The sequence below is a fragment of the Cimex lectularius genome, unplaced genomic scaffold (genome assembly GCF_000648675.2).
Source record: "Cimex lectularius strain Harlan isolate CLEC.00 unplaced genomic scaffold, Clec_2.1 scaffold73, whole genome shotgun sequence".
Lineage (NCBI taxonomy): Eukaryota > Metazoa > Arthropoda > Insecta > Hemiptera > Cimicidae > Cimex > Cimex lectularius.
This window is the reverse complement of record NW_019392632.1, coordinates 315,729-327,500: the sequence shown is the minus strand read 5'-3', so window position 1 is coordinate 327,500 and position 11,772 is coordinate 315,729. Positions and strand designations below refer to the sequence as shown.

The window sequence follows — 11,772 nt, the reverse complement described above, 5'->3', positions numbered from 1 at the left end:
CGATAAATAAATATAAGTAAATTAAAATTTGCTAAAGAGACAGTGAAGACATCTTACTAAGCTTGTTGCCAGACGCTCGGCGTAAACGATCGAAAAAAAGAAAAAACATTCTATAGCTTGAACTTGAACCGAAAAGCTTCAAGGATCTCTACGAATGTCCGGGATTAAGGTAGGCTTTCAAGCTTTCCCATTCCTACAGTACCTTCCAATGTTAAAGCCCTCCGGAAAATTACCAATACAAGCCCGTACAAAGAGTTTGCCGATGGTATGCCGATCAAGGCACACAAAATTTCATAAATCCTCATCCAATCATCCCAATCCTCTCGTCTTACTAAAGTTCTCACTCAGCCCGACATTTCGCCAAAAGCCTGTGGGCTCATTCGACCACAGAAAATAAACACTTTATTTCTATTTATCGCTGACCATTTCTGCTGGATTTTTGATAAGCTCTTAGCTCTCTGACCAACCAATGAAAAGTCTCTTTAGTAATCACTTTAGTAATCATGTTTCACGAGCTAATTGTATTATAAACAGTTTTTATATTAGTCATATGAATATTTAGTCATATGAATTTATATTAGTCATATGAATATTTCACATAAACACCATTTTTTCGTCTGCAGACAGGAATGTTTTGAAACAATTGATTTTTGAATAAAATTTATTAGTCGGAAATCGTGAGATGCGGTCTGGTGTGATCTAGGTTTCAGAAAAACATTTTCTTTATCGTCCCAACGTTTCGATAGTTATTGAGATCATCTTCAGGGCTCAAAGTGTTTGTTTTCTGCGTAATTGTGCCATTCTTGCGTGTCGTGTTGAGTGTGAACGATTTCCGAATAATCATCGACTAACGGTCACTGATCATCACACATTTCTACACGAGAAAAATAAAATTTATTTTGCACTAACCTGTAAAATATAAAATTTTAGATTGAATTAATTCAAAAGTTCTGCTCGATTTAATAATTCAACAACAAGGAAAGCATTGTTAAATAATTGCTTTTTCATTTGGTCTAAATAATTTATGAATCATTTTACAAATAATTTACGGTAGAATGTTGAAAGATTCTAAATATCAGTGAAAATTTTATTATAATTAATCGAACTAAATGCATTTTCTCTTATTTATTTTTAGCTATATTTTATCTATATCTATGATTTTTTACATCAGGAGTGAGTTGCGTTTTTGTCCTTTTGCATGAAACATCCATTTTTCGCATATGAATTTGCATTTGAAACTGCTTGAATTGTCAGCGATTTTTATCTTTGATTGCATAAATGGAAATGATTTTTGAAATATTTTGTGAAACCAGTCTCAACTGTGATTTTAAGGCGATAAATGTCTTACAAAGAACTTCAATGGTGGCTAAATAAGATAGTGGACACGTAAATATTTTTTCTTATCTAAACATTTTATGAAACCTCGCATGATTTCTTCTGTTAGACTGTTAGAAGGAGTTTTTCAATTCGATCCGGCTTGGAGGAAATTTAAAATGATGTAAGATCATTAGTTTATTTGTTTGTTGCAGCCGTTGTGCCTCTTGCCTTGGCGAGTCAGCTCGAGCTCAATGGTTCAGGCATTCGGACGGTTGGAGGTCCGGGAGTTCGACATTGGGAAGCTGTGGAAGCTACGGTCCATCCGGCGTTTTACCGCCTTCGGGAAACGGCGCCCCTGGAAGTGGTGGCGGTACCGGTGGCCATAGAAGGTCCCCTTGGGATTCTTTGCCCTCTTTGAGACACGAAGGGTCTCTCAACGATTCCGGTTACAAAAGCAATCGAGCTGACTCGTTCGAACAGAGGTCAGTCTTAAGATACTTGTTACCCCTACCTTTGCATGATTGTTTGGCCGTTAGCTAGTCGTTGGAAGTAGGATTCGGTTGTATTCCCTCTTCGGAGGGTTTCAACATGTATAATGATAACAGGAGTTCAGGCGGCGTTTCTCAAATCGAATGGGATCGTTTTTACTCTCTGACAAACGTGGCATTCAGCATTTTTTATGTTTTCGAGGAAAAAGCTATTTCTCCATTTTGATAAATGTTGTTTCAGAGGGGTTTTCGACCGCCAGGACAGTCTGAGATCTGATTACATGAGCGACAGGGAATCTTCAAGATATGGGATCGTTCAGCAGGCGTCAATTGAAAGTACAGACTCGAGGCTGTGCTATCTGACTTCATCTGAGGTGAGTCCCAGTTGATTATTTCAATTTTTAGTACTCAACAGTTTCGTTTCTAACTGCTCTGATAAATTGACATTTACTAATAAAGTTTAACACAATATTCCCGGTATGTATATCAGTTTTTCTATTATTTATAATACTGTGACACGTGCGCGGCCCCCCCCACACACACTCAAGCAGAAATATATATATGTATATATACAATTTTTTGTTGAAATACAATCTGCAATATAGCTTTTTAATCAAAGTAACCGTTTCCCCCCGTAAATTTTGCCCTTTTTAATTTGTAAGTAATCTTTTTCCGTCCAAATTATCTTTTTTATATTTCAAATTAATCCTTTTTATTATAATGCTGACTCTTTTAAAAAATCTTTTAAATAATGTAAATACGTAAAGTAGAATTTCTGTAATTGAAAAAATTAATTGTGCTACTCTTTGTTTATTATTTAAAGCTAAATATTTCCGTTTGATTACGAGATTTTCAACCATTATATAAAAAAAATATATTTAGTTTTATATATTTTTCTAATTTTAATTTTGATTGATTTTCGTGTTTTTTTTTAATATAAGACACTAATTATTTTAAATTAAAATAAAAAGGCACTCTTAACACGACACACAAAAATGACGCATCAACACAGACAAAAACTGTTTGAGCCCTGAAGATGATCTCAATAAAGATCGAAACGTTGGCCCTATAAAGAAAATGTTTTTCTAAACCCAAAATCAATCTCACGATCTCCACAAAATCTTAAAGTAAAATTTAAACGAAAAAAATAATCCTTTATTTTTATGGTTTTTTAATATATAATTTTCAATTTTATTTGTAATTAATTTCATTAATAGCGGCGTCGGTAGCCGCAACGGTTTAGGCGTTGACACGGCGCTCATCACTGTAGGGTAAACGTCCTGCGTTCGAATCCATCGGCCCTGCATTCGAACTCGGCATACTTACAAATGTGGTTTTTTTTTCAAAAACACCGGCACCCAGAGGGTTGATATAACTTCTGCTGTTGCGAGCTCTCGTAAAAAAAATCATTAATTTTTAATTATGAAAATATGGACTTCATTGTACATGTAGCACTTTCCAAAATAAAATATGTCCCCTCACACTGGCCCTAATCAAATAAATAGTACTGTAGCTGATTTACCAGTACCCCAGATGACCAGATTTGTCAAATTAGGTTATACTTACCTTAGGTTTATTTAAGTATGCGTGTGCGAAGGGGCGTCGGGAGCAGCAACGGTTTAGGTGTTTTACAATGTGTTAACATTGTAACATTTAGCCACTCACGCAAATTAATACCTTATCACAGGTACAACTTTTCAAACGCAATGCAAAACTAAATTTTGGGGCGGCACCTCAATATTGTTTTTTTTTTCTGCAGATTTTTAAATTTGTATCGTGCATTTTTGACATAGACAAACTACTCTGATATACTACTTCTTTTCTAATGAACATATTATTAACCTTGGTAAATTTGACAATTGTTTCGAGAGACATCATGATAGTGTAACATTAAACTATAATTACCGGAATTACAAATGATAAATTAACGAACAATAAAATGTAGATTATGGGATATCTCTCTCTGAGTATGCTGGAATTGGCCTCCTGTGCTGGCAAATGCGTTTCCCTATTGTAATTATCTACAATACGCCCTTCCCTGCTCTGCGACAGAATGTATTATGTCGCTTGCATTGTCATGGCACGATCCGGACGATTTCACAATAAATGGACGAATCGTTTTTCGAATCGGAAAGCGGAGATTTTTCGTTAATGGTCGATTATGAGCCGACTGTTGGATTAGGTTCGATAGATAATTTGCCGGAAAAATGGGTCTCAACGCTATATTTATGACCCTTCAACGTGAGGTATTTAAAGAAAAATTTAGACAAATCAAAATTAATTGTTTCGTATATCTTTATCTTTTTTCAAAACCTAAAACTTATCTTACTGTTGAAAGTGATCTTTGTGTATTTAAAAACAAATTGTTTTTCACACTTATGATGAAATTGAATTATTTTTGCGAATAAGAATGAAAATAAAGCAATTTGAAGTCATATTCATTCCATTGGTGAGTTGTGCAGAAGGTTCAAAAAGTATTGTTTTCCTGGGGGGGGGGGGCTATAAATGTTTCTAAATAAAAAATAGACTTTTTATATATACACTATTACGCAAAAATGTCCACCAAATTGATTTTTTTTCATTTTCTCAAAGAACGAAAATTCTGTCTTTAATTTGTCTCATTCCTTTTATAAATAAATATTTGTTTATGCTATGTTTTATATTGAAGGTAAACACACACTTAATCCTTAATCCAAAACAAGAATAAAGCATTTTTCAATGTTTACTTTTTACGGTATTTAAAATGTTTATTCAGTCTCATTTGAATTTTGAAGCAATAAACTGTTTAGATTTCATCTTTGTTTTCTTAATTTGAATTTTTTTTTTTTTAAACTTCAATTTAAAATTCCACTTAGCGTTGAAGATGTTGCGCGTGGTGTGGCACTTACTGATGATGGACGTTCCATCAGTTATGCGGTTATTGCCATCGGACGTCCATACAAAACACTGCGAGACGCTGTTAGACGTTTTCGAGAAACTGTCCTACCATAGAAGGCGCGGTTATTGGGCGCTCTAGGCTAACAGATGACCGGTTTTTGACTTTAAGAATTTTGCGAAACCGTCACCTTACTGTTGTTCAAGCGATTCCTCAGCTCCAGGAAGTTCGAGGTTTCCAAATTTATGAACGCACTGCTCGAAGAAGATTAAATCAGTATGAACTGATGGCTTTTCGCCCTTTAAGAGGGCCAGAAATGACCAGAAAACGCAGAGTTGCACGGCTCCCTTTTGCTCGAGAACATAGCCATTGGTATTTGGACGATTGGTCTGAGAGTACATTTTACAGATGAGTGTAGATTTGCTCTACGATCTCACATGGGGGTGAAAGAGTGTGGAGAAGGCGAAATGAAAGGTACGAAGCTTTTAATTTTTCCCAGAGCCAACCTTTTCAACGTAGCTCACTGATGGCGTGGGCGGGAATTTCAATGCAGAGTGGTACAAAGTTGGTTGATGTTCGTCGAGGGTCTTCGAATGCCACTCGCTATGTGGATGAAATTTTCGACCATCATGCGTTGCCTATCGTCGATGAAATCAGCGACAATCCTATTCTAATGCACGATAATGCCCGTCCACATGTCGCTCGCATAATACAAACGTACCTTCTACAGCACAACATCAGGGTCTTAGCCTGACCAGTCCGTTCTCCAAATTTGAACCCCATCGAGCATTATGGGATAACCTCAAAAGGCCACGTTCATCACTTCCTGATACACTCCATGATCTTTAAAGGATTCTTACTGAAGAATGGGCCACCCTTCAGACAGGTAGAATGGATGCCGAGGAGTCTTCGAGGTGTAATTAAGGCAAGAGGAGGAAATACGCGATATTGAAATGTTAATAAAAATTCTAAAACAAAATTTAAACAAATTTTATCTGTCCGTCTTTTTTTCCTTAGCAATTTACATTTTTTTTAAATATTTCAGACAAAGTCTCAATTATTAACGTGAAACTGATTAATATATAAAAATAATGCCAATCTAGTTATATTACACGTGGGTGGAATTTTTTCCCGTCAGTGTATAATGAATTGCACCAATACAGTGTTCACGTAGAAAAAAATCGTCATTTAACGTCAGAGCTTCGAACTTCGTCTTGAAAATAAGGCTTATTGAAATTCTTAATTAATTACATTTCTTCCTACAGGGCTTTTAAAACGTTTAATATCTATTCTAGATTCAAATAGAATCATTGCTTTTCACCATTCGGCTTTCGTTCCCATTACGCCACGATTTAGCTACCATTTCCTCCGTTCTTGAGAGCAATGAGTATTGCTTGTGTACGTTCTCAGATGAGGCCACGGTTTTGATACGTTCTTGCACTCAGGGATCCTTTAAAAACTAAAACGCTTCCTACTAATACTTATAATCAGAGCAATTCAAGCCGGCGTCCGACAAGGAAACATTCTTGGCCCCATTGTGTATACGATTTACAGTTGTGACTTTCTTATACATCCCAACGCCGTCATTATCACATGAGCAACTGACACCGGACTTCTGTTTATTAAGCCGAGTCGTACTTAAGCAACCTCCAGCTTCCAAAAACAAATTTAGTTTATGGAAGATATGTGTCAAAATTTTCATCCACGTTTAGTGCACCGATTTTTTTAAATTTTTCCACCCTAAAAATTTTTATGAATAGTATCCACCTAAAAAAGGAAAATTGTATTTTTACAAACAGTCAAGCGTACGTCAACGAATATTTATCACCTGCAAAACTTAGTATATTTTGAAAGGATCAGCATCTGAAAAAGGAAGGGGTCTTGATATATTTGTGGACAATAAAATGGAAAAAATCATTGTTAAAATAGTTCATAACTCTAACCAATAAATTATCCACCTTGACGAGGTCTTATTTAAATATGAAGAAAATGTACCGTCAACACATTCACGGGAACAAGTCATCTCTTACTGATTCTAAAGATATAGGGTGAAGTTTCTCAGAATTTCTTAGACTGAATATATATATATATATANGCTCGTGCCATTGACTTTATTATCTCAACTAAAAACCTTAATTAATTGTAATATATTAATTGGTCAAGCGGACCACGAAATTAGTGAATTTAATGATTTAAAATGAAGTGTACTTCACTAAAGCTCTCCGTGGCCATTTCATTTGCCCCCGAAAATCCAATCCGATTACACGACATTTGAAAAATGGCAAAAAGGAGAGAAAATTCAAAAGGTGGGGCTGAGATGGGAAGTTAGTGCCCGAGGGGATCGAAGTCACGATAGCTCAAGTGGTAGAGTAACGGCGTATCAAGTCGAAGGTCGTGGGTTCGAATCCCGCTCGTGACACTGACTTTTTTATCTCAACTTAAAACCTTAATTAATTGAATGTTATTAATTGGTCAAGCGGACCACGAAAAATAGTGAATATATTTATAAAGTATACACGACACGGAATTTTAAGTGCCTGTCGGAACTCATTACAAACTGTCTTCAAGTTGTATCAACGTATGATATACAGGGTCAATGAACAGTCGTGAATATTTCAGGAGGTTTTTGCACATGACAAATTGGACAAAACCATCTCTTGTCCGAAGACTGATTCACAATTGTATTCAAGATGTTTCAGTTTGCAACTTACTTCATCCTTTCACAACTTTATTCCATAAAGTCCCTCGTGTCTCATAAAATATTAATTCTACTGTAAATTTGATTACACCAATGAAATGAACATTGAAAACTCAATGAGAATGATTTAGTCTTTTATTTAACCTTAAGCAAATAAAATACAAATAATTTAGAAAATAAACTTTTATTAGTTTCCAAAGTTCTTGCATAAAGTTTAAGTAAGATTTTCTTGGCTCTGAAATATTGACAGAAACGGAGCTTAAAGAAAAGTTTCCCCTAATAATGAGCTGTAAGCCCATAAAAATACGGACTTTATGTCTGAAAGGTCAGTTATCTCCAAAGTAATATTAATCTTTAATTCATAAAAGCAGTTCAGTTGCCAACAGTTACATTAGTCATTAAAATTTTGAACCTTCTATTATCAAATAATAAAAGTAATACAAATTAAAAAGCCCCTTTGGTACGAAAATGAATAGAAGAAAAAACAAAAAGCTTGAGACGAAGGAAGGATATCACTAGGAAGTTCAAGAGCCGGAAAATTGTCCGAAAACGATGGCAACCTTGCATTTTTCAAAAAGGTTGTCCTATTTAACTTTTTTTTTTAAATTTATAGTACATTACAACTACCTTCAAGTAGTATTTTTCCTAGGTTCTATTTTGTATGAAAGGAGTCGTTTTATTTGTATTACTATTATTATTTTGGAATAGAAGTATCGAAATTTTTTAATGACTATTTTTTTCAACCGTTGAAAGGCGAAACCTTTTTAGAAATTAAACATTAGTTTTACTTAAGCGATAACTAGGGGTAGGTTGAAAGCATTTTAACTGGTAAAATACCCAAATTGGGAAATTTATGTAAAATAAACTTATCTTTCCTTTTAAATTTTTAAAAACTCTTTAAATCCGTCTGGTTAGAAAGTTCTGTAACTTAAAAGCAGAGCAATTCTAATTTTTTAATCAAGTTTATTTCGTCAATATTTTTCACGCAATTTTGGGTACATTTTATGATATTGCCCTTGTTTGTATCCTTTTACTCTACACTTTTCCTTTCTTTCCTTTCCTGTTTTCTTCCTTCCAGTTCTTACTTCTTGATGTATGAAGTAATTTTAGTCAGCCTACCATATTATACATTCTATTATATAAATTAAATGGGGTTTCATATTGTAGGTGTGTCATGTATTTGTAATTCGACGTGTTTACAGGGATTTTTGAATTGCTCACATTAGTTTGTTTGGAAAGACATCATTCAGAGAGGCACAGAATATTTTGCATATATGGACAATAAATAATGTTTATTGCCGCGGAGTTTTGGTGCATTTTATTGTCGTTTATAATATTATCTACATTATGATATATATTTGTGGAATAATGTTGATGCTTATAGCTTTAAAGAGAGTAGTTGAACAGGTTTGGTGATAAAAATTTAGAAGATATGGGAAGTTTTGGAAACCTACAAAGACTAATAATTCTACATTCGTTTAGAAAATTAATTGCTAATATAAAAATTGTAAAGTAGTCCTATATTTACTTAGGACTACAGGAAAACAAAACAGGCTATATATATTTATAAATTCAATTAAAAATCCTTTGCTTTGAATACTTTCGAATTTGCAACGTATGTATATTTATTCGAGGCGGTCAAATACTTCCGGGGAAATTCGATAAGTCGTATAAACAAACGTTATTACATGGACGTGCTATTTCAGATTGACTTTGCAGTCCCTCGGTCAATATAAATCGCCCGCGTTGGCGGATAATTACCAATGAGAAAGTCAAGAACGAGTTCGAGGGAATGTACACCAGTTTTAGCGGTCGGAATACTTCCTGAGGAAGAGAAAAAGGATCCTTTGGACGCTTACACGCCTCTTATCTAACAAGGAGGCCCGAGGTCATTCTTCTTGTAGAACCGGTTGTGCAAAAACGACGAAGTTCGTTGAACTGAACTTTTCATTGAGAAAATATTCGGATTTAATTAATTAATGATGTCGGGATAGATAAATTGAGTTTGCAGCACGTATAAAAATATGATATTGTTTTTAAAAGTTATGACAATTGTAAGCGGAAACCTGGTAATAAAAAAATTTAAAAATAATTTAAAGGGGTGCATCAATATTTAAACTCCACCTTTGAAGATATCATAATATTTTTCAATATACAAATACAAAACATAAATTTTAAGTTTTCTTAATGTATATGAAATAATTTGTTTTGTCTTACATATTTTATTTAACAAAATAATTTCACATTTTCATTTGATCTGTTGACTTCATTGACTGACTTTTTATTTAAATTTTTCTCTTTGACTTTCAAAAAATAGTTTATTCTTAATCTTTCAATTAATTAAGGTTTTTAGTTGATATAAAAAAGTCAGTGTCACGAGTGGGATTCGAACTCACGATTTTCGGTTAGATACGCCGCTGCTCTACCACTTGAGCTATATGACCTCGATCCACTCGGACACTAACTTCCCATCTCAGCCCACCTTTTTTCCCTCCTTTTTGCCATTTTTTATTTTTAATCTTGCATTATTAAGATATATCAACAAATCCTAGAAGTAGCCCTGGAATTTCCACATTTTCATATAAACATCCAGAGAAAGCTATATGGAAATGTAAACAGGCACTTAGGATAAAATGAAATAAAGCTTGATCCAAGAAAAATCCACCATAAAATCTTTACAATGTACGATATAAAAAATGAAATGCTTTGACTGAAAATCAAAACAAAAGATAAATTTGGCAAACTCTTCTAAATAAAAATAGAAACAAATTCCCGAAGTTTGTAGAGGATTTATAAATGGATCCAAAATAAAACAGAGAGATCATAGTTAAGCCCCAGATTGTGACCTAGAAAAGCCCCTGGGTCCCACATCATTAATTTTCCATTCTGAATCCATGCAATAAAACTCAGTGCATAAAGTAAAAAAAAATGTGTACATATATACATATTCTCAGAACGGAGAATGCCTAACACGTTTTCAAATCCTAGTAAAACACAACTAGGTAACTCTGATGTAAGTACCGAGACACGAGGAGATCGAAGGGAACAAAAAGACAGACAAACTAGCAAAAGCAGGACTAGAAGCTCCATTGGCGCAATACAAGCTAAAATCTTAGCTTAATAAATGGATGGAAAAAGAAATGACTACACATTGAATAAATTCACCAGGGGAAAAACAGTCAAAGAAATTTCTAACAGTCAAACAGCAGTCAAAAAATCAGAAATGAGGAAAAAAATTACCTTACGCCTTACGCTCAGCTGGCAGGGAATCAAGGAAAAATATTGGGTTGTCCGGAAAATAATGCAGGATTTTAAGTTTTCATTAAAAAAAATCTATATAAAATATTCTGTTTACGTTTACAGGATTACTCNTGGGAAATTATTTTGATTAAAGAACATTGCTTTAAAGTAACTAGTTTCTTTTTTTTTGTTTAATACCAAAATCCTGCATTATTTTCCGGACAACCCAATAATACTAGCCACAGCCAACTTAAGAGGAGCAGACGTCTGAAAATAATTGATTTTTTTCTTTTCTAATTTTGTAGGGAATTTATTTCTGCACAGAATATTATAATTTTTTTGTGAAGTTTCGTTTTCCCCTGTATATTAAAAAAATTATTTGGGAGAAAAGTCGTGGGATTGAGGAAATCTAGGATTAACCTCACGTTTTTTCTTTGTTCAACTACTTTTTCGTTTTGTCCCTACTGTGAGGACTTAATCCTTTTTTACTCATCCTTTTCAGCTGGGGACAACAAATCTTCCTGTCACACTCTTGAGCCAATCTATTTTCCTCTTTCAATCCTAGGTTTGCTTTTTGCCAGCCTGGTTCAGACGACTGCGATTTTGCGTACTTCTTTCCAAGCGTTTCGCTTTTGAATTTGTTTTTGTGTGCTGTGTGAAATGCCATAAATAAAATTTTTGACAAAAGAAATTTCCATGGCTAGGCCAAGGAGCAATCCGCTCCGTCGCCAAGAGTTTCAGTTTTTATGAGCTTTTTCAATTAATTTTTTTACAACAATTATTATTACTATATTTAGGCATACCCTTCTATTTTTGGAGCTATTTCAACTACCTTGTTCAAAACCTGTACACCAGATTTTGTATATTGCCACTCAAGAGAATGGTCCTTTGCGTTTCAAGAGGATCAGTATCCTCAAGGAACTTAAATTACTTCGAGAATCTGGGCTGTGCTAAGAATAGTTTACTCTATGTTGTTAAGGATAAAACAGTTACGACCATGAAGTGTCTTATTGAGGCCAATCAAAACCCAAAAGGAAAAATAAGAAGATTACATGGCAGTTGAAAGTTGAAAGTCTAGTTGGGCTACATATAAAAAATTCCTGTTCTATTTTGCTTAGTTATCTGAAATTTTTTGTGGTACTGTGGAACAAATA

At 34.2% G+C, this 11,772-nt stretch overlaps 1 protein-coding gene across 9 annotated transcripts in view; it reads left to right on the top strand.

The window, feature by feature from the left end:
* The window catches only part of LOC106662796, a 371,911-nt gene that overhangs the window by 74,375 nt on the left and 285,764 nt on the right, over positions 1-11,772 (top strand). For 8 of the 9 annotated variants that reach the window (XM_024230097.1, XM_024230053.1, XM_024230212.1 and 5 more), the window contains 2 exons: positions 1,530-1,799; positions 2,047-2,179. In XM_024230097.1, coding sequence (XP_024085865.1) covers positions 1,530-1,799; positions 2,047-2,179 — 403 coding nt within the window. The remainder of the gene's footprint in view (positions 1-1,529; positions 1,800-2,046; positions 2,180-11,772) is intronic. The other variant, XM_024230227.1, reaches the window with a different exon arrangement.